Source organism: Spermophilus citellus (genome assembly GCF_964194105.1).
Source record: "Spermophilus citellus genome assembly, chromosome: 3".
NCBI classification, from domain to species: domain Eukaryota; kingdom Metazoa; phylum Chordata; class Mammalia; order Rodentia; family Sciuridae; genus Spermophilus; species Spermophilus citellus.
In genome coordinates this window covers 217,239,464-217,260,080 of record NC_138184.1, presented here as the reverse complement: position 1 = coordinate 217,260,080, position 20,617 = coordinate 217,239,464, and the positions used below count along the sequence as shown (strand labels likewise).

Here is a 20,617-nt window from a genome sequence, read left to right as displayed (position 1 = left end):
CTTTGAACTTGTAATCCTCCTGCCTCAGCCTTCTGAGCTGCTGGGATTATAGGTGTGTGGCCTGGCTTTAAGGCTGCCTTCCTTTCTCATGTTCAGCCCCTTCAAGCTGCTTACATGTCGAATAGAGGAGCTTCCCTATTTTATAAGTGAAGAGACTGAGGCACAAGGAGGGGAAAAGCCCAGCAACCACACATCTTCTGAGGGCAGAGCTGGGATTCAGTTGACAAGTGCTTTGCTGAAAGTGACCTCACTAACACAATCGTTATTTTTACTAAAATTCACCTCTATATTTTGATTCCTTGATTAAAATTAAGAAAAGATTTGATGCCCATTAAGAGAAAAAGGATATTTCAGCCCACATTTTTTTTTTATCTGTGGAAACTTATAATAAAGTTGGTATGACTCTACCCAGAAAAGTCAAAGCATAATAGAGTTTTGGAGTGCTTTTGAATTTGAGTGTATGTGAATATCATTCACTCTCCAAAACTGCACAATGCATGAGAAACTGAAAAGCTCTGTTCTAGTGCCATTAGAACAGGCTCACCTGAGGGCTCCGTGTGTTCCCTGAACTGTAGAATCCTTCTTGTCCGAGGCCAGGACTTCCTTTAAAACACCATGTTCTCAGTAATTTTGCCAAAACTATACATTCACTTATTTATCCACAATCTTTACTTAAATCAGTGGTTTAAACCCCGTTGGCAGTGTCAAAACCAAGTACAACAAATATTTATTAAGCATGTGGGAAATACCTCATAAATAACCTCCTTTATACTTGCATACCAGGCACCCTCTCAATCATGCCAGATGTGTTTTAAAACATTGGCATTTCCATGTGAGGGTTTTCTTAGAACTTAGGGGTGCCCTTATAAAACACCAGTTTGCAGATACTGTAGCCATGAGATGTTCCCTCCTTTCCCAGACACCTTCTGTGTCAGCGAGACACAATCTTGATGTGGACTCCATTTTTGGGGCCCAAGGCAGATTTTGATTCTAGCTGCAGTGGAACCTAAAATAGAGGAAATGAAAATATTTATCAGAGTTAACTGTAAGCAGGAAAACTTCTTGGAACTGGGCCAGAAGCAGGGTCTATGAGATTTCCTCAAGATTAACAAATCTGCCTCTTGTGGCCTGGCGTGGGCCCCAGCAGCACACCATTAATGAAATTTTTAAAACATCCCCTTTTTCTGGTGAATAAAATGCCACAAATGAGGAGCGTATCAGGCCCTGCACTTATCCACCCAAGAAATCTGGTTAGGGTATAGTAATATCTCACTTGTCAAATGAAGAAACAGTTTCAGGGATGCCAATCAACACGTCTACGGTCACATGACTAGAACATGGAGAGTAAAGTCTTCCACTATTCTTTTTTTTTTTTTTTAAAGAGAGTGAGAGAGGAGAGAGAATTTTTAATATTTATTTTTTAGTTCTCGGCAGACACAACATCTTTGTTGGTATGTGGTGCTGAGGATCGAGCCTGGGCCGCACGCATGCCAGGCGAGCACGCTACCGCATGAGCCACATCCCCAGCCCTCTTCCACTATTCTTGCCATCCCTGCAGTCCCCTCACATCTCATTGCTCTCTTTGGGGATAGTAGCTTCAGGCTGTTCTCTGCTCACCCATGCTGTGGTCCCTGATGTTCCTAAAACTTTGCCATGTCTAACTTCAAAGGCAGAGGCCATGATGGGATTGGGGTTTTGAAACCTGAAGAACTACTAAAGAAGCCAGTTTACACACCCCTGGAGTGTGTGTAAAATGAGGATTCGGTGGCTGATGTGAACCTCAGAGCAAAGAAGGATCCACTGGGTTTCAGTGCTGAGGCCCCAGCTAGGCCTATTCGGATGCCTTTGAGGATTGTATCAGGCTGGAGAAAGGGTATATGCCAGGAAACAAGATGGTCTGCACCTGGGCAGTGAGCACCCAAAATATGGTCGTGCAAAGGACTGAGGTTTTGATTTGATTCGAGTAATTAGATCGTAAATAGCCATATGTGGCTAGAGGCACAGCATGGGTCTAGATGAACTTGAAACAGGAGTTCCAAAAATGGGGAGGTGGGTTGAGGCTGGAAAAATCAGAGAGGGCTTCTGATTTTGAAGGAACTGGGTGGGGCTGTGAAGGTGAAGCCATGGGAGTGGGATTTCTTAGAGGAGGTAGGAGGAATGATGTTCAAGGTGGGGCAGTAGTCCGAGGGCAAAACCCTCTTGGGGTGGAACGTTGGGTGGGAAGTTTCAAGGTGGGCTCAGGCTCATCTTTAATTCAGAGTGAGTTAGAATGGGTTCAGAATGGATCCAGCAGGCCCTGGTTTCTCATGGCTGGTTTTTGTTCTTTTTTTAGTATTTTTTTATTTTTAGTTGTTGATGGGTCTTTATTTTTTTAATTTATTTATATGCAGTGCCAGGCAAGTGCTTTACCACTGAGTCACAACCCCAGCCCTCATGGCTGGTTCTTGAGCTGAGGGATGTATTTTTGGACATTGATCTGGATATTTGTGTCTGAAAAGCCCCCAAAAGGAAGTAGTTGACCCTAGAATACTGAGACCATCAGATGCCCTGTCCTTCCTTTCAGTTTGACCCCTCACTTGTTCCACCCTTACCATCAGCCCTTGGTGGACGTTTTCATTGCAGGGCCTCAGTCTTTGTGTACCCCAGCCAAATCCATTTTCCTCCACACCCGCCTAGCCCAGTTTGTGTGTCAGAGGCACTGCCAGTCTCCAGATCTGGAAACATTATTGTCTGTCACTGTGTCCTTATCAGTCCCCTTACACTGCCTGTTCAAGTCTGCAGCTGTGCAGAAGGGTTTCCTGGTGGCAGGACCACGCGTGCTGAGAGTCAGTCCGCTATGCAGGGAGGTAGCTTGATGTCATGCTGGAGCACTTGGGAGTGTAAAGGTTCTAGGTTTGAACCCACCTTCTTTTTGGCCAGTCACACATTTGTCATTAGAATTTGTTGAATGAATGAGTGAATAGTGCCATGGCCTGACACGCAGCTGGGTACTGGGTACTGGGCACAGTACCATTGACCCTGCCCTTACTGAATCTGCAGTCCAATTGTGTGACCTCAGGAAAGTCACTTAACCTCTTTGAACTTGGTTCCTCATTTAAAGAATGGGAATAATAAAACCTACCACAAAAGGTGGTGATTTAAGCTTCCTGGCCTACCTCTGGGCCTAGAGTATGGGTGAGAGGGAGGCCGGGACGGGAAGGTAGGGGCGGGCGTGAGAAGGTCCCAGATGGGTGAGGGCAGTGTCTGTGAGCCTCACTGGAACTTCAGGAGTGAAGGTATATGTTGCTGGGGAATGTGTGTCACCACTTGTGACAGGGACTGAGCCGAGGCAATGGGGGACAGGAGAGTGACCATCTGTACAGTGGGAAGGGGAGCATCCTCCAAGGAACTGAAGCCCTTCTGCTTCCCATCCATGCAGAGAGGACTATAATGCGTTGGGGGAGCCAGAGAAGGTGCAGGACAAGCCATGCACCCCAAACCCTTCAAAGGTGGAACGTTTCACAGCCACGCACACATCATCTGGCTTCTCTGCTGAGGAGGGAAGAGCTGTAGCGACATGAGGCCCAGTCCGAGTGTACATCACAGGGCCACTACAGGCAGGCTTTTGTCCAAGCCCAAGTATTAACTCACAAGATTCTCACTTGGAGAGGTGGAGGGTATTTTTCTCATCACCCCCTTTTACAGATCAAGAAACTGAAGCCCAGGGAGGTTAAGGAGCCAGCACCAGCCCTCACACACAGCCTGAGGCTGCCCTGGTTGACCAGCTGTGGTGCAGAGAACTGGAGTGACACCCTCTCCCCAGAACAGTGGGCCCTCACCTGAGTCTCAGGGCAGGCTTCGAAGCAGAATTTGCTCAGGACATGGAACAGTGTCAGCTTGACCTCCAGCAGCCCCAGCCGGATCCCAAGGCAGCTCCGGGGGCCGGCCCCGAAAGGCAGGTATGTGAAGGGCTGCCGCTGCCTCTGGGCCTCTTTTGTGAACCTGAAAGTCGGTATGAAGGTCAGTGTTGGCCCGAATGCCTGCTCCCTGCCGTCTGAAGTCCCTCCTTCTGGCTGAGCAGCCCTTCATCTGAGCCCCCATTACCTCAAGTAGGCATAACCCCTGCATGGTTTCCTGCAGGACTCTCCCTAAGGCTCTGGGAACTAAATGAAATCCAGGTGGTAAATCCCAGCCCTGACCTGGAGCCAGAGGATGATGAGGCATCACCCATCTCCTTCCTCAGTTAAGTCCCTGGACACCGGCCACTGTGCTCCCTACAGACATCCCAAGGCCTGTCCTGCTGTCTCAGTTGCCTCCCCTACCACACTGGCTTTGCTGACCTGAGCACCTGAAACTTGAATCACTGGGACTTATGATATTTGGACACCAGAGGTCCTTCCTTGGAATTGCTGAATCTGCTACCAAATTGCAGCATTTGCCAGGTGTGTTGTGCCAGTGGAGCTAGGGGACCATCACGTTTTGTAACAGCCAACTTGCTTCTTACTACCTCTTATTTGGGTGCTGTTGGTATTTCTTGGTCTTTAACTATATTTCTAGGACCTGCTAAGCAGTGGGATATAATTTTTCTAGATCCCACTTCCCAGGGTTTCCTAGTGACCTTGTTGTATGTACAGTTGGGTTAGGTCCAGATGGTGCCATAAAGGTGAAGACACAATGGCTTTCTGGCCAGCTCTGCTCCTGCAGATGGCAAAGGGAGGGCTAGCGATTGATTCTGACTTGTGGCAGGGTGTGGAGGCCTGCTTGGGCATTTTAAATCACAGAATCTAGAAATGAAATTAGATAATGGACCAAATCCATGTCAGGAAAAGGAGGAGGATCCAGGTCTCATGAATGTAGATGGCAGGGAAGTTTAGCTGACACTATAGGATTGTGTTGAAATGACTGTTTCTCTCCAGTGCACACTCAAATACCACCCCACACCCTGCATCCTGCTTGAACAAATGGAAGAGATTGTTCTTTACGTGCATCGCTGCTGAATGTCAAATCTCTGGATTCAACTTGGGGCATTTTAAAATGTTACAAATGATGTCTGAATTGTCATGACCTTTGACTTTTGGAGGGACAACTGCCTGTACTTTTCTCACCGCTGCTGAGGAGTCTCAGTCCACAAACATGGCTCAGGGCCCATTTAACAGGGGAGTGCTCACCTTTCAGGGTCAAAAGTCTCAGGGTCCGGCCAGTGCTTGGGGTCATGGTGCAGGGCACCCACCGCTGTCTCCAGCACGGTGCCTGCTGGGATGTGCTGCCCCAGCACCTTGCAGTCCCGTGCCGCCTCCCGCGTGAACCTGCAGAGATAGGCAAGAGAGATTGCAGGTGGGTGGGCTGCAGTAGACAGTGTAGCCAATGTGGGGTGTGGAATGAGGCAGGGGAAGGAGGCCCAGCCCCCATCCCGTGAGCCCTCTACTGCCCAGGAGCCTCTAGTCTGCAGGCTCCTCAGGTGTGCCTGGCCTTTGCTGCAAAAGCCCGCAGCCACCCCTCTGTCCATCTATCAAGGAAGCAGTGGAGTGCCCTCTGTGTGCTTGGGGTTGTGGGTGCAAGGATGCCTTCCAAGGGCTTGTTCCTGGCAGAGGCGTGGAGGGTAGTTTTTCAGTTCCTTCCCTTCTTGTCTTCCCCCTCAGCTTCTTCAGACTGTCCTCGCTCACCCGCTTACTTCGTCCCCTCCGTTTCACTGCCTAGCCTACTGTCCAGCTTCTGTCTCCTCCCCCGGCCTGCAGACGGTCCTCATGCAGAGATCGCCAAAGACCATTTCGGCTTCCTCTTCCTCGGCCTCCTGGGCCACTCTTTCCTTGCACCTTTCTTTGCTTTGGTTTTGGTTTTTCTTTGGAAATAATTTTGAACTCACAGAACAGCTGAAAAATAAGCTGCTTCCTCCTCCTCCTCTTCCTCCCCTTCTCCTTCTCCTCCTCTTCTTCCTCCTCCTCCTCCTCCTCTTCCTCCTCCTCTTCCTCCTCCTCCTCCTCTTCCTCCTCCTCCTCCTCCTCCTCTTCCTCCTCCTCCTCTTCCTCCTCCTCCTCCTCTTCCTCCTCCTCCTCCTCCTCCTCTTCCTCCTCCTCCTCCTCTTCCTTGTCTTCCTCTCTCCATTTACTACTTGATTTTTAATGACATCACTTGCTTTGGTTTTCCTCCTGCGTGACAGGAGTTCCTTCCCCTCCTCTCTTTAGTAGGTTCCTCTGATTCTTCAACCTCTTATACCTGGTGTCTCCTAGGATGTCACCCACACTCATGACTTCCACTACATCCTGAGGCCCCTTCCCCAGCCCCAAACCAAACCGCAGGTTCGTATTTCCAGCTGCAGATTAGACCTCTCCCCTGGGCTGTTCCATAGGCTCCTCAAAGTTAAGGTGAGCAGAGCCGCTGCAACAGTTGCCCACCTCCCCTCCTGGCTCTCCTCCAGCGGTTCTGGACTCTGCCCTTTCTGCACATTTGCCGTGAGGCTTACTTAGTGGACGATCACATTTTACTGCCTCCTCCTTGATTGAGAGCTTGATCTTTTTTCTTCCAATCCAGTTTTCTGGCAGCAACCAGAGTGGCTTGTCAATCTTGTTAGGAGAGAGCCCTGGAGCTGGGCAGGAGTCCCAGGTGTCTGAGGCTGTGTGGCCCCAGAGTGGAGAATGGAGTTAAAGTTAGTGGCCAGTGAAGCTTGTAGCTGAATGTCAAGTTCAGTGGGTGTAATGGAGCCATGAATAGGAGAAGGAAGCAGGAGATCAGAAACCAGGAAAACTGGGAACAGTTTGGGGTGCAGTGAGAGCCTTTTGGGGAGCATTTGGGATTAAGGCCTGAAGTAGGTGGGGGCACTAGGGCCACCTCAGGCTACATCAAGGGCTGAGCTGAGGGTCTATGGACAGCTCCTAGAGCTAGTGAGACCATACCCCAAGGTGACCCTGGGCCTCCTCCATGAGCCTGCCTGTGAAGGCCCTTTTTGGGTCCTGAAGAGTTCTAGCAGGTTGAGTTCTAGTGTCCTTATCTCACCTCGGTTTCTTACACCGAGCACCCGTTACCCAAGAACACGGAGCAGCTGCACAACCCAGCACAGCGCTCATGGAAGCTTTGCCTTGCTTGACGTGGACAGAGATTCACCTGAGAATGGAGCTTCCAGTTTCGGAGCAGCATAACTTTACTCTTGGGGCTGAGCCTGGCCACCCCTCAGGTCAAAGTGGCTTTCTGCCTCTTCCAGAAAATTCTTGCCCAGGAAGATAAGCCACTAAACCAAGAAATAACTCCACTGTTTGCTTTAGAAAGTAAAGCAAACTAATTTATCTGGGCAAACAGCTTTCCTATCAGAACAATAGATTGCTCACTTGAGATAAAACAGAGGAGTGTCAACTATCAAGCCTCCCTTTAATACCCTCGCCTCCCTATAGCTACCAGCCCCTAAACGGTTGTGTCCTAGACTCAGCCCCATTTCAATCATTTTCACCTTAAACCTTTAAACCCTATATAATGCCCTCATTCTGAGGTCCTGTTAAATGAATATGCTGTTACACTTTAGATCTAGAATCTCCCAGAAACAAAAGTTGAGATGGAAAGCCAAAGAACCTCTCATTTCCTCAGTTTGGGTTACAAAAATGTAGAATTCTAGATTTTTGGTTTAGCACAAACTTCTAAGAGTTCTGGCCATAGTTTGTTTGGAATTTTAAAAGATGGGACAAAACCTTCAGGACAAGGGCAGAGTCACAGCCACTAGCTTCTCTGTATCACACTGCCCCTTCCCACCTGCCCACCCTCTTCCCAGCTACTTCTGGGAATATGGTGTTAGAAGTTTCTTTCTGATTTCAACATCAGCCCGCTTACTAGGCAGGAGGATTCCAAGTTCTAGGCCAGTCTCAGTAACTTATAGAGACCCTGGGATTATAGGTGTGCACCACTGTGCCCTTACTAGGCATGGACCACAGTAAGGAAACAAAGCCCACTTCCTCACCTTCGATGTTTCCTAACAGGAGGGCTGGTGGGGGTGCCAGTCATGGCCCATGTCATGGCTTGGTCTCCAACACAATTTCCCTTGTAGAGGAGGCCTGTTTCCCCAACCTGACTGGAATCTCAGGGATGCACATCCCTCCCCTCTGCCAGCCTACCCCTGCTCATTTCTGTACCACCCAACTCCTCCCCCCCAAGTGCCCAGAATCAATGGAAAATCTCCTGCATATTAATCCCTAAAACAGAACATGAGGGTGTCTGACTATAACAGCCTCAAAGCTGATGAGTCAGCTGCTATGGTAATTCTGTAATATTCTAATGCCAGAACTCACCCTGGTGAGGTTGGATTTACTCATTTATTTATTTATTTATTATTTTATTGTAAAATATAAATAGCATAAAACCTACCATTTGGACCATTTTTAAGTGCACAGTTCTGTGGCATTAAGTCCATGCCTACTGAGCCACCATTACTGCCAGGTCTTTTCATATTACCCAAGGGAGACTGTCCCCATTAACCACTGACCTCCTTCCCCTCCCCCAGTCCCTGGAACCCACCTTTGTGCTTTCTGTCTCTGTGAGTTAGATTGCTCTATAAGTCCTGTGAGGTTTACCTAAAGGAAATTGGGGTTCTCCATTATCTGCCTCTCTGCAGATAACTGCTTCTGCTAGAGAGGAGGAGGTCTGGTCAGGTTGTCATGCCTGATGGCAATGGCATAATGCCATTTGTTTTATTTTTAGGGTAGACTAGAAGTTTGCGTACGAATCTAACATTTCTGGAAGTATGCCTCAACTTGTACCAGTGGCTTCTCAAGGGACTTGGACTCGGGCAAAGAAGGATTCCTTTGGATCCTTCTTTATTTTTTAAAGTATAAGCAAGTTATTTTGGTAATATAATCACTTCAAAAATTAAAAATACTTCTATGCTGGCTTTTACTTCAAATCTGCCCCCATTCCCCACCCAGCCCTTTTTATTTTTTGAGACAGGGTCTCTGTGAGTTACTGAGACTGGCCTAGAACTTGGAATCCTCCTGCCTCAGCCTCCTGGGATTATAGGGGTGCACCACTGTGCCCTGAAGCTTACCTAAATACCTTAGAGGAAATATAATTATTACATAAGTTATGATGATACCCTGCTCCTGCTCATAAAAGAAACCAAGAGCAAATGTGAGGCTCCTCTCTCTGTTCTCCTCTGTTTTAAGTTTTCCTTTAAGACTGGAATAGTTAAGATGCCAGGAAGGAGACCCCATTCAGATCCTGACCTACTCATGCCTGGAATGGTAGCAAACACCCACACTAAGACCAGGGCATGGGTTTGTGAAGTCGTAACCTGTCCCGAAGGGGACAAAACAGGCCATCCTCTGGCACCTGTGCTTTTTCATCTTTACCAGAATCAGCTTTGACCACTGGAGGCTGGCTAGTAGGGCCCGCCCGTCCAGTGGCTGGGTCTCTGCCTGGCTAGACTAGGCCTCAGGAGAGGCATGCGGTCAGCTGAATGGTACTGTGCCCAAGTGGATTCATTCAGATCACTAACCAAGAATTGTCACATTTTCTACACTGAGTTTCTTCTGTGGATAAGTCAAGCTGTGACAGTGCTCAGGAGAAGTCACCATGCATTTCTGGGAGAAAGTAAAATAAACAAAATGCTCACTGTCCCTATATCCCCCTAAATGTCACTCTGCCCCAACCCTTGTGTCTGCTGTCTGGTGGGGGCTGAAGGCTGGGGGAGTGAGCTGCCAAAGAGCTGTCCTGGATCAAGCCCAGCGCCTTGTCCCCTCTCCACAACCCGCATGCTGTAGCTGCCTAGAGATGCTTCCATATCTATTTTCCTGGAGTCTCTCCGAGTTTTTGTGGGGCCAGAAGCACAGGTGTCATGGGAAAGAGAAGCCCAGAGCCAGTGTGGGGCTTTCCCAAGATCCCCCAGTGCACTTCTATGGGGGAACTTTAGTCAGTCCACCCAGATTCTCTAGGTATCTCAAGATGGTCTCTGTGGTATGTTGATTCAATTGAGATCATGGGTAACCTGGTCCCCAGAGCAATGACTGTACCAAGTGACTCTTTATTAAGGGGTTGCCAAGAGAACTGACCATAGCATTGTGTGTCCCCACACATGTCCAGGTTGATTTTTCTATTTTAGAGGCCGTTCACTTTGTTCTTCAACATGCCACCTACATGAAGTCTCATGGGGTGAATTCCTGATTGAGTTTAGATCCAGGAAATAGTGTGTCTTTAATCAGTTGTAACTTTCCTCCCACTGGGGAGCACAACTGTTCGACTCAGCTGGTTCCGCTCTCTGCCAGGAACCTCAGCCACCACGCAGAGGTCTGACCCCAGTTAGCAGCCATCTCTGAGCCCAGTAAGGGCTCTTTAAGCAGACTCATTCAGTTTTATCACTGACTGTTTTGTTTTGAACTTCATTTTAATGTGAATACCACTGCCCACAAGTCCCCTTGGAAGAAAGCTAGATATAAATCATGAGGGAGTCGGGAGGAGGAAGAGCAAGAGCGGGAGGAGGGGGCGGGAGGCGAGGAAGGGAGGAAAGATTGGAAAGCAGTTTGTTTGAGGCTCCCAAGAAAATTAAGAAAGAGCCACGGAATCAGGTCTTGATGCTGGTGTTGGGAGAGCCCCTGACTCACTGGCCTCTCTGTACCAAGACACCTGGCATGCACACCACTGTAAGTTTTCATATTTGCTTTTGAACTTGAACATCTTGCATAATATCTATAGTCACACTCTTTGTAATGCTTTTGGTTTGAAATATCACTTTGAGATATCCTCAAATCTTCCACATTTTCTCTTTAGAAATGGCAAAAGGTACCTCCATATGGTCTCTGTGGTATGTTGATTCATGGAAGTACTGACTAGAATTCATGAGATACAATTAACTGCCTGTGCTTCTTCTGTTTCTATAACCTGAAACCTGGCCACAGTTTTGCTGCTGTTGAGAGCCTGTGGACCAAGGTTAAGATGCCCTATTCCAAGAGAAGCCCCATTTGGGGAAAATTGAAAGAAACAGATTTGATTCCTATTCTCAGGGCACTTTCAGGTTGGCGTTGCTGACTGTACGTTAGTGACATGTTGTGGGGTGGTCAAAGTGTGTCGGAGAATATAATATGAAGTACCATTACTGCTAAAAGTGCTGGCAGGGGAGGAGGGGCGACAGGTGAGTCAGATGTCCTTGGCTGGGAAGTCTTGTCTAGGAGTTTGGAGGATGTTACGGGTTGGAGCTGTTGGACACCAGGGAGGAGCATCCCCAGCCCTGGATGATGTTGTCTTCAAGGGCAGGGACTTTGATCTGCTTTGTATCCAGGCTGACTTCCCAGTGGTTGGCAAAGTAGATGCTTAATAAACAGTTGCTGAACGAATAAATGATTAGACAGGGGCAGTGGCGAACTCCATCAAAGGCAGGAGGCCAAAGAGATTGGCTTGAGTCGGGGAGGAAGACTACATTAAGGAAAGACTGGTGATGCTTCGAGAAAGTGGTTAACCTACAGCAGAATGGGCCAAACATCCGGGGCATTGTGCCTGGTGCCACGGGAGACAAAGGAACCCAGGACTCAGACTTTGTCATCAAGAGCATATGTGATAACACAGCTGGTCACAGGCTGGGACCAGTGAGGGTTCCAAACTTCGATGCTGAAGGGACCCAGAGTGCAGGGCAGGGGGGGGGTTGCGCACATACCTGAATGCCGGCGGGTACATCCTCAGGGTCTCTGCGATCACCATGTCCAGATAGGGCAGGCCTTCCTGGAGGCTGTGGTACTCAGGGGCCCTCTAATGCAGGGTAGGGACAACGGAAGAAGGTCGGTTAACTGGAGCCCCACGGCACTATGCCTTTTTCATGAACTTCAGAGTTCCGCTGCGACCTTAGCAAACACTCAAGTGAAAAACCCACAAGATGAGAAGTAGATGCCATCCAGGTGGCATCAGACCCGCGCTCCACATGTTCTGTTGTGCTGAACTTCACAGTGCTGGACATTATGAGCAGGTACAGTCTTGGACTTGGGTGAAAGTAACATAAATTTTGTTCCCAAATTACAGCAGCAGTTGTGTTTATTAAGATCTGATTATGTGGCTGACTGAGTTCTGCACATCAATTACCCCTTCAAACCTCCCAGCAGACCAATGAGGAAGCTGTTTTCCCATTTCTTAGATGAGAAAACTGAGGCTGAGAGAGGCTGTCACATGGGTGGAAATCGGTACACCACAAAGTTAGAAGACAAATAATGAAATAGTAAAGAAGAAAAAAATGTTTATAACATTTATAAAACCTTAATAGTAACAAAAACCCAGAGAACTATTATAAATCAGTAAGAAAAGAACTCACTAGGAAAGCTGTTGAAAGGATGCTCATAGCCAAACCGAAGAACTACAGGTGGTTGTGATGAGAAACCAAAGTAAATCAATGAGATCCCCATTTTCACACAGCAGATTAGGGCAAGTTGGGGACTACTCAGATTTGGGGGGTTCAGGTATTGGGGGATCCTAGCATCACTCCCTGACTCTCACCCACATTTGAAGGGGGGGACATATTGCAGGTGGGTGGAGCAGGATGTGGGCACACCAGTGGGTAGGGTGGGTCAGGGTGGAGGCACCGGAAGTTTATTCACTGCTCAGTTTATTCACTGCTGGGCTGGTTTCTGCAAGGGAGGACTTCCCCGACCCTCCCAGCCTCTCCACATTCCTCAGGGCCAAGTGAGTCGGTTGGTAGGTCAATTCGCTAACACTAATCCAGGAAGGATCCCCACGGTGGGGGGGGGGGGCTTTCTTATGTCCCCGCCCCTCCCCGGAGCACCATGAGCTAGACCTCCTGGACAAGTTCATTCTGCCACCACTGCTTCCACAGATAGGTTCGGGTGGCCTGGCTCCCCTTGCAGGGGGAACCACTTAAAACCTGGGAGCCACCATGTGGCTTGATCTCCCAGTGATTTCCCTGGGGGCAGTAGCAGTACTGTTGCCTGTGAACCTGCTAGAAATGCAGAGAAGGTAGAAGGCACAGAGGTGGCAGAAGGGGCAGGGCCAGGACGCACGGAGTCTTGAAGTCCATGGTAGATGTTTTAGCTAATGTAAGATGGTATAGCTGTTCAGTATGGTGCATGTGTTCTTGATGCCCCTGAGTCAAGTTGCAGAATCTTTATAGTTTAATCCCAGGTCTATATGTTTGTGAATTTGGAAGACGAGTGAGGTATTGGCACTTTGTGATAAAAAATAACAATGATTGGTTTTCCCAGTGCGCTCTCATCTCAATTCTGGGTACTGTTCCTTCGTTAGGGTCTCACAACTTCACACCACACTTCCCACTTCCACTGCAGGCCTCCAGGGCTGCCAGATGAGCTCTGAGCAGTGGGAAGGGCCCTGTGCTTGGGGGCTGATGCTCTGTGGGCACTGTCTTAGAGTCCTAATAACTTCATCTTTTCTTTATGGTACCAGAAATTGAACCCAGGGGTGCCTAACCACTGAGCCACATCCCCAGCCCTTTTTATATTTTATTTAGTGAGACTATCTCACTAAGTTGCTTAGGGCCTTGCTAAGTTGCTGAGGCTGGTTTTGAATTTACAATCCTCCTGCCTCAGCCTCCTGAGCCATTGAAATTATGGGCATGCGACACCACCACGACTGGCATAACTTTATCTTTGAGCCTGTGTTTTGGAAGAAAGGGAGAGGTTTATCTGCACCATTAGTGGCACTTCCTCCTGCTTTTTGAAGATAGGCCTTCACGTTTCCACTTTGCTTTGGGCTCACAAATTATATAGTCAGCTCGCAGACTATGACTGGCCAAGGAGAAAGGAAAAAAGGAGCGTTGTGTAGTAGGCAGAAGTTGAACATGGGTTGAGCATGAGCTGTTGGTGGCCACCTTCTGCTTCAGGGATTAATGAACAGAAAACAACAGTTGGCCTGGGAAAGAAGACACAAATTAGACAAGTGGAGGGAGGCAGAGGCAAAGGACAGGGAGACTGTTTCCTGGTGTTTTCCCGAGCTCCGGTTCCCCTTGGCCTTCTGCTTTTTGGCAAGTAGCCTGGGGGGTAGCATCTCAGTGCTCTTCCAGCAAATTCTCAAAGTTAGCATCTGAATTCTGTTATCTGCAACCAAAGGAGTCTTAACAAATGCAAGAATGTGAAAGAAAGAAGAAAAGGAAGGAATAAAGAAAGAAAGGAAAGCAAAAAGAGAAAAGAAAACAAAAGAAACAACACTGAATCTGGAAGCCATGCTCCCAGCAGGTACATAGTGTAGGTTCCCAGTGAAAAATATAAGCTGTCAGGGTTTGTCAAGGGAAGTTGTTAAGATAGGCTGATTATGAAACCAAAGCCTCGGGGCTGGGGATGTGGCTCAAGCGGTAGCGCGCTCGCCTGGCATGCGTGCGGCCCGGGTTCGATCCTCAGCACCACATACAAACAATGATGTTGTGTCCGCCAATAACTAAAAAATAAATATTAAAAAAAATTCTCTCTCTCTCTCTCTCTCTCTCTCTCTCTCTCTCTTTAAAAAAAATAAAATAAAAATAAAACCAAAGTTTCCATCCACCCTTTCTGTGTTTCTAGCTTCCTACTCAAGGTTCACATGTGACCATCACCTTGGCCTAGTGGGTCTGGGTGCGCCTGCGCATCAGAACCAGCTGGATGGCTTTTAATCCACGCGGGCACTTGGTCCCACTCCTCAGGGATTAAATGAGTGGCCCAGGGTAGGGACTGGGCACCAGTTCTTTTAAAGCTTGTCTGGGACATGAGTGCCTCCACATGGGAGGAGTGGAAGGCAGGGGTGGAGGGAGGCCCCACTATGTTCTAGTGTAACCCAAACAAGGCAACAAAGGTCAAGTTCCCATCCCAGGTGCAGACCCTCCGTCCACCCATCCCTATTTGCTGGCCTGTAGTTCTTGCTTTGAACCCCAGTGATTCAGGGTCCTGAGCCAGTCCTGCCAGCAGAGGGCAGCAAGCGTATGGTAAATGAGGGTTCCCCATTCCTGAAAAGGACCTTAGAAATCATTGTATCCAAATTCTTCAGATAGAGATGAGAAAAAAAGGAGATGCAGAGAGGAAAGCCTTGGAGCCCAAAATCTCACGGAGAGAAAAGTGCTCCTTTCATTTAGCTCTCCCTCAGCGAACACCTCATGCCAGTCAGGTGCTGGGTTCTGGGATCTGGATATAATGAGGGCCCTGCCCCTTGGAGAAACACATTTCCAAGCATATCATGGTACTAGATGTGTACAGTTTTCTAGAATGGGCTTTGGAGGAGTGGAAGGCTAGTTCTTGGGAGACCATTTATTTAGCCATTTAGGAACTTGTATGGAGCCAGCACATACTATGGAGCAGGCACTGTGCTAAGCCCAGGAGGTGTGACTAACAACACTGGGTCTTTTACTCCCTTGAGACTCTCTCTCTCTCTCTCTGTCTATCAGGATACAATCCAGTGGAGAGGAGGATGGAAAACAGATGAAGAGCGTGCACCCCAGACATTTGGGACCTAGGAGGCTGGGGTGGGGGGACAGGGACCAAGGTCTACACTGAGACCTTTCTGATGAAAAGTGGGTAGGTTTGTTTTGATGTGTGTTCAAACAAACCAATGAAAAACAAATACCATGGATCAATCAGGGGACTTTGAAACCAGCTGGATATTTGATCCTTTAAAAAAAATTATGGCCCATTTTGTTTTTAGTGTAATGATGGCATTGGGGTCATGTTTTAGAAAAGACTTCTCATTTTAAAGACATATATGCTGAATATTGACAGATGGCTGGATATATATGATGTCTGAATATTTTTAAAAGTTGGAAGTGGAGGAAGAAGAGTGTGGAAATCAATGAAGCTGGGTGGTTTCAGGTGGGTCCTATGGAGGTGGGTGACACTCTGCATAATAAAAAGGTAAATAAAAAGTTTAAGTGACAATAGTGAATGGAACACCTATTCAGAAAACTCAAGGTGTGTGTACAGAATTTCAGGCTGGCCGAGTAGGTCAGGGGCCATTGTGAGCTGGCCCTGGAGAGTGGTCGTTTGCCAGGCAGAGGGGTAGAAAGGCATCTCATGAGGGCAACCGCTTGGGCCAAGCCTGAAGATGCTGGAGAACACAGGTGTGGCCCTGGGTGGGAAGCACATGGTGGGTGGTGGCTGCCAAGAGAGGAAACGGGATGGTAGCTGGTATGGATGCTGCATATTTTTCTTTGGCATCTAGAAACCCTGAAACAAAAAACTGGGGTGGGATCTAACTTGGGTGAAGAGGGAGAGGAAGGAAGCTTAGTGAAGGAAGTGCCTTTCCTTGGAAGAAAAGGCTGGCGGCTCATTCAGCCTGTCAAAAATGGAAGCAGCTTCTGGGCAGCCAGGCAAACAGGAGGACAGGAGCCCCAGGCTGAGCTCTGGGGCACAGACTGTTAGGTGCCTTCAGCCTCCACATGCCCAGGCCCCCTGCCAGCAGAACCCAGCAGATGCATTACTAAGAGCTAGTCAGGGCTCAGGCAGGTCTGCAAGGCCTGGTGGGCCAGGAAAACTTGGTGGACCGAGCAGGATATTCTCCAGTTCCAAGCCAGGCAGCATGCTAAACTTCAGCGCTTCCAAAAGATAAGGTTAAAGTCATTCCCAGAGATCTCCCTGACTCCTGCCGAAAAGGCCAAACTACTCAGAATTTGGGAAGAATCTGCAGCCTCTCTCCCTCACCCTGGCTGTGTCTGGGGAAGCCACCTGATCTGGCCAGGGCAGGCAGGGTTCAGATCCCGGTGGATCACCTATCAGCTGGGACCTTGGGCCAGTCATCAGGGCAACATGGACAGGTCACCATGGCTGCCGGTTGGGATCATGATGTTGTCCCTCCCATCTGGCAGTGTAGGGCAAATGAGATGACAAAGGCAAAAGTCCCTGGAAAGTTAACGGGCCCAACCAGCAGGGGATACTTCTGTTGGACATATTCAGTGGCAGGAGCTCATTTCCTCTGGAGGCCTCTGTCTTCGGTATTGAATCACTCTATAAAGATGTGTTAGGAAGAAAGCAATTTAAAGTCCTATTGAATTCATCTCAACTGGGACTTATTTTATCAAATAAATGTGCCCTTAGAAGGTTGAAAATTAAATATTGGGAAAAACAGAAAATAAAGAAGTAAGTGGCATCTTTGCCTCATGGTTTACATTCTCAAAACAGAGGTCCTTTATTTTCAGGGACACTGATTTATATGTAATCTTCAGTGACACTAACTTCTAATTTTATTTCTAAGGTTCTTGGTCTCCTAGACTTGCTATCATATAGCAGAATATCTCTAAACCAACGTTGAAATGCTGTAGATAGACCAGAGAACTTTGTGGAAAATCTATTGATAAATCTTTTTAAGCAGGAAATAACACTGTTCTCTCCTACAAGTCTTGCATTTCTATACTTAGGGTCTTTATTTTTCAGTGCTGGGGATTAAACCCAGAGGTGCTCTACCACTGAGCTACATCCTCAGTCCTTTTTATTTTTTGAGACAGGGTCTTGAAATCACCAGGTTAGCCTTAAACTTGTGATACTCCTACTTTGGCTTCCCAAGTAATAGGGATTACAGGCTTGCACCATGCTACATTTAGATTTTTGTGTATTATTCTCTCTGAAAGACACACACACGCACAGCTACACAGAGTCACTCATGTACTTATACATATACCACTCACTGGATATGACCTGGAATATAAATGAAAAAAAGAAAAGAAAAATGTCACCGCTTCCATAAAGATTGTCTCCAGATCTAACAGAAAAATTCTTTCCTGTTTTGCTAAAGGAATCAGAAGCAGGGGTGGCTTCAGTACTGTCCTTGCTGAGCAGTAGCCATAGCAGCATCAAATGCATGTGTAAGGGCTCTCCCATACCTCACTGGCCTGGGTACTTTGCAGAGGGACCAAGCGGGGCCAGCCTTTGCTCTCTAAAAGCAGGGAATTAGAAACCCTTTAAGCATGGGGACAGCTAGGGGCCACACAGCTATATGAAGAAGAAAGATTTCCATGCTCTTTGATTCCCTGAGGAACAGAAGACTATCATATGAAACCCATCCATGGAAAATGTGGTCACCTCACTTTGCCCTTTAACCACAAGATGAGAAGCAAGACCCCTCCCTGGCAACCTGAGTTTTCCTGGCCAGCTGAGGGAGGTTGGTGGCCTCCTGACTGATTCTCTGACTTGGGAGGCCAAGATCCTCGCAGCTCTGACAGTTTGTCTTTGAGATTCCATAGATCTGTCATTGGAGGTCATCGGGGTCCAGTGAGCTGTTTCAGGCGGGGAGTGAGAGGCCACTGAGGGTTTGGTTTTGAGGGGAAGGTGTGAAGAGTCTTCTACCAACATCACTGGCAGTGCTCAGAAAGGCGCATGGGCTAGCTTAAAGAATTTGGCAGATTTGGATGGAGAAATGTTCCTAAACCTTAGACAAACACCTGGGATAGTGTATAGAGCATCTGTTTATATCTATTTTATAAGAAAAGAGACAGAACCCGTCTCATACAAACCCAGGGATCATCCCAGGTGCTCCTGGACATTAAGGGATCAGGTGCGGGGATGTGATAAATGGCCATGGCCAACCTGCATCCAGCACACACATCCCATGGGTGTCAGTCCTCTGCCCAGGGCCCTGGGTGGAGTGTTGTCCATCCTGCTGACCCACTTTAGGATTCCTGTCTTCAGAGGTCTGTGATGATTACATCCTTGCCTTGTGCAGGACTGTGTTGCTCACCGGATGGTTCGTACATCTATTCCACTTGGTCCTCACAACTGCACAGTGAGGTAGGTAGGGAGACTTGTCTATTTTATAAATAAAAAAAGTCAGAGATTCACACAGTGAATGGCTTAGCCAAGGCAGAGTGAAACTGAATCCAGGTGTTCAAGTTCCAAGCCTTTCCCACTCTGCCCTGCTCCTGGGCCTACCTTTCTTCCCTCCTCCCTCTCTATCTTCTTTCCTTTCCTTTTGTGCATTTTGTGGAAGAATAATGTATGTGTAGAAAAACAGCACAAACAGAGTGTAGAGTTTTCACAAGGTAAACACACCTGTGTAGCACTGTCTGGACCAAGACAGAACATTTCAGAACATTGAGTTCCCCCAGGACCCCTTCACGAGTAAGCTGATTTCTAACACACAGAAGACTTGCATTTTCGCCGGAGCTTTCTATCAGTGGAGTATCCAGCAGGCAGGCTTTTCCCATCTGCCTGTTTTCTTAGTGAGATTCTTCCATGTGGTAGGTAGCTGTGGTTGTGTGGAGCTATAGTTGTTGTGTGTTCATTCTTGTGTGGTGCTCTGCTGTGCACTGCTACCATGTAACCGCGTATTCATCCTTTCAACTGTCAGTGGACATTTGAGATGCTCCCAGTTTGGGGACCATTTTGAATAAAGCAGATGTAAATATTCTTGAATACGGTTTTTGGTAAACATGTGCACAAGTTTCTTTTAGGTATATACCCAGGAGTGGAATTGCTGGGTCCTATGAGATGTGTATTTCCAGTTTGAGTAGCTATTTCGAGCAGTTTTACAAACTGGTTGTTCATGCTGTCTGAATTTTAAGGGTGACTTCTAAAGCAGCTTGTTGACATCTAGTTCCTCTGTTTACTCTGTGGGTTCCTTCTCCTTTCCTCTCCCAACCCCCTCCAGGGCTCTGAAGTCACCATTATCTCTATTCCAGGAAAGAGTTGAGAGAAAGAAATAGGGCACTATTTTGGGAGCTGAGTTATTTATTCCTATAGTGTGTGTGTGTGTGTGTGTGTGTGTGTGTGTGTGTGTTGGGGGGTAGGAACAAATAAGACATCTAATTACCTAATTTGAAAGAATTGTCCCAATTATCAGATGCAAGCACTCATCAGCAAAAATGCATTCCAACACCAAGTAGATTCGAGTCTTTGAATTATCTGTTGTTTTGCAATATTTAGGATCATTCACAGTTGATTGTTTTTGATGCTTAGAGAAATAAGTTCCTAAGTAAATGACAGTTAAATCACCCCGGCTGCTTTCTCTGCTTTGGGGGGAAAGAGTGGACTGCACTTAGTCTGAAGAGAAAATGAGCTTCTTCCCTCACTGCACAGGGAGGCTTTGCTCCCCACCTGGGCTGGGGGAGGGGAGGGGTAGATAGCTGTGACCCCAGAGCAAGAAGAACTGGCTGTGTGTTTGGGAGACCCTTTAATTGTTCATTCAGTGATATGTTATTATGGTGGGGCCGCTGAGGGCTTCGATGAGGAGAGGTGACACATTGGAAATGCTACCTGTGCTCTGACAAGGTCCTGTTGGAGTGGTGAGGAGAGAGCAGGGAAGCGGGTCAGTGAGAGCAGGCCACCGCCATCGTCCAGCCTCCAGCTACCTGTTAGCCACACGTCCCAGCTGTCCCTGTCGTTGCTAGGCTCCACAGCCAAACACTCTGATTTAATTGGTCTGGATGGGGCTTAGGACTTGGTATCCCTGTCCAAGCTCCCCAGGGGAGTACCACATGTGGCCTGGATACCACAATCGTTGCTATAAACGAAGACTCACCCGGGAGAGGGGTCAGCAAATGAAGGGAGATAAGAGCCATTTCCAGGCCGCCTTCCTGGGTGGCTGAAAGGAAGATGGAAACAGGGGCTGTCGAGGTGCAGGAGGAGCTTGATAGTGGCAGGGTCGTGCTGGAGGCCCTGGATGGACAGCAGCTCATGCCAAAAGCGGAAAAGTGACAGTGTCCAGCTCAGCCACACAGAGGTGGATGAGTCTTTGGGACAAGGCTGAGAAAGAAAAGCACGGAACTGAACCT

General features: G+C 47.9%; 2 protein-coding genes across 3 annotated transcripts in view; one reads left to right on the top strand and one right to left on the bottom strand.

Moving 5' to 3' along the window:
* Nucleotides 1-20,617, top strand: part of PARP12 (poly(ADP-ribose) polymerase family member 12) — a 100,932-nt gene that overhangs the window by 38,688 nt on the left and 41,627 nt on the right. Inside the window, exon 12 of one of the 2 annotated variants that reach the window (XR_014021190.1) lies at nt 3,685-3,938. The exons of the other annotated variant lie outside the window; for it this stretch is intronic. The gene's annotated coding sequence lies outside the window, so the exon portion shown is untranslated. The remainder of the gene's footprint in view (nt 1-3,684; nt 3,939-20,617) is intronic. 2 annotated transcript variants of the gene reach the window in all.
* Nucleotides 211-20,617, bottom strand: part of TBXAS1 (thromboxane A synthase 1) — a 154,927-nt gene continuing 134,520 nt past the window's right edge. Inside the window, exons 10-13 of the mRNA XM_081287467.1 lie at nt 11,597-11,688; nt 5,148-5,285; nt 3,819-3,981; nt 211-1,006 (exon numbers count right to left, since the gene is read on the bottom strand). Coding sequence (XP_081143593.1) covers nt 932-1,006; nt 3,819-3,981; nt 5,148-5,285; nt 11,597-11,688 — 468 coding nt within the window. The 3' untranslated portion in view covers nt 211-931. The remainder of the gene's footprint in view (nt 1,007-3,818; nt 3,982-5,147; nt 5,286-11,596; nt 11,689-20,617) is intronic.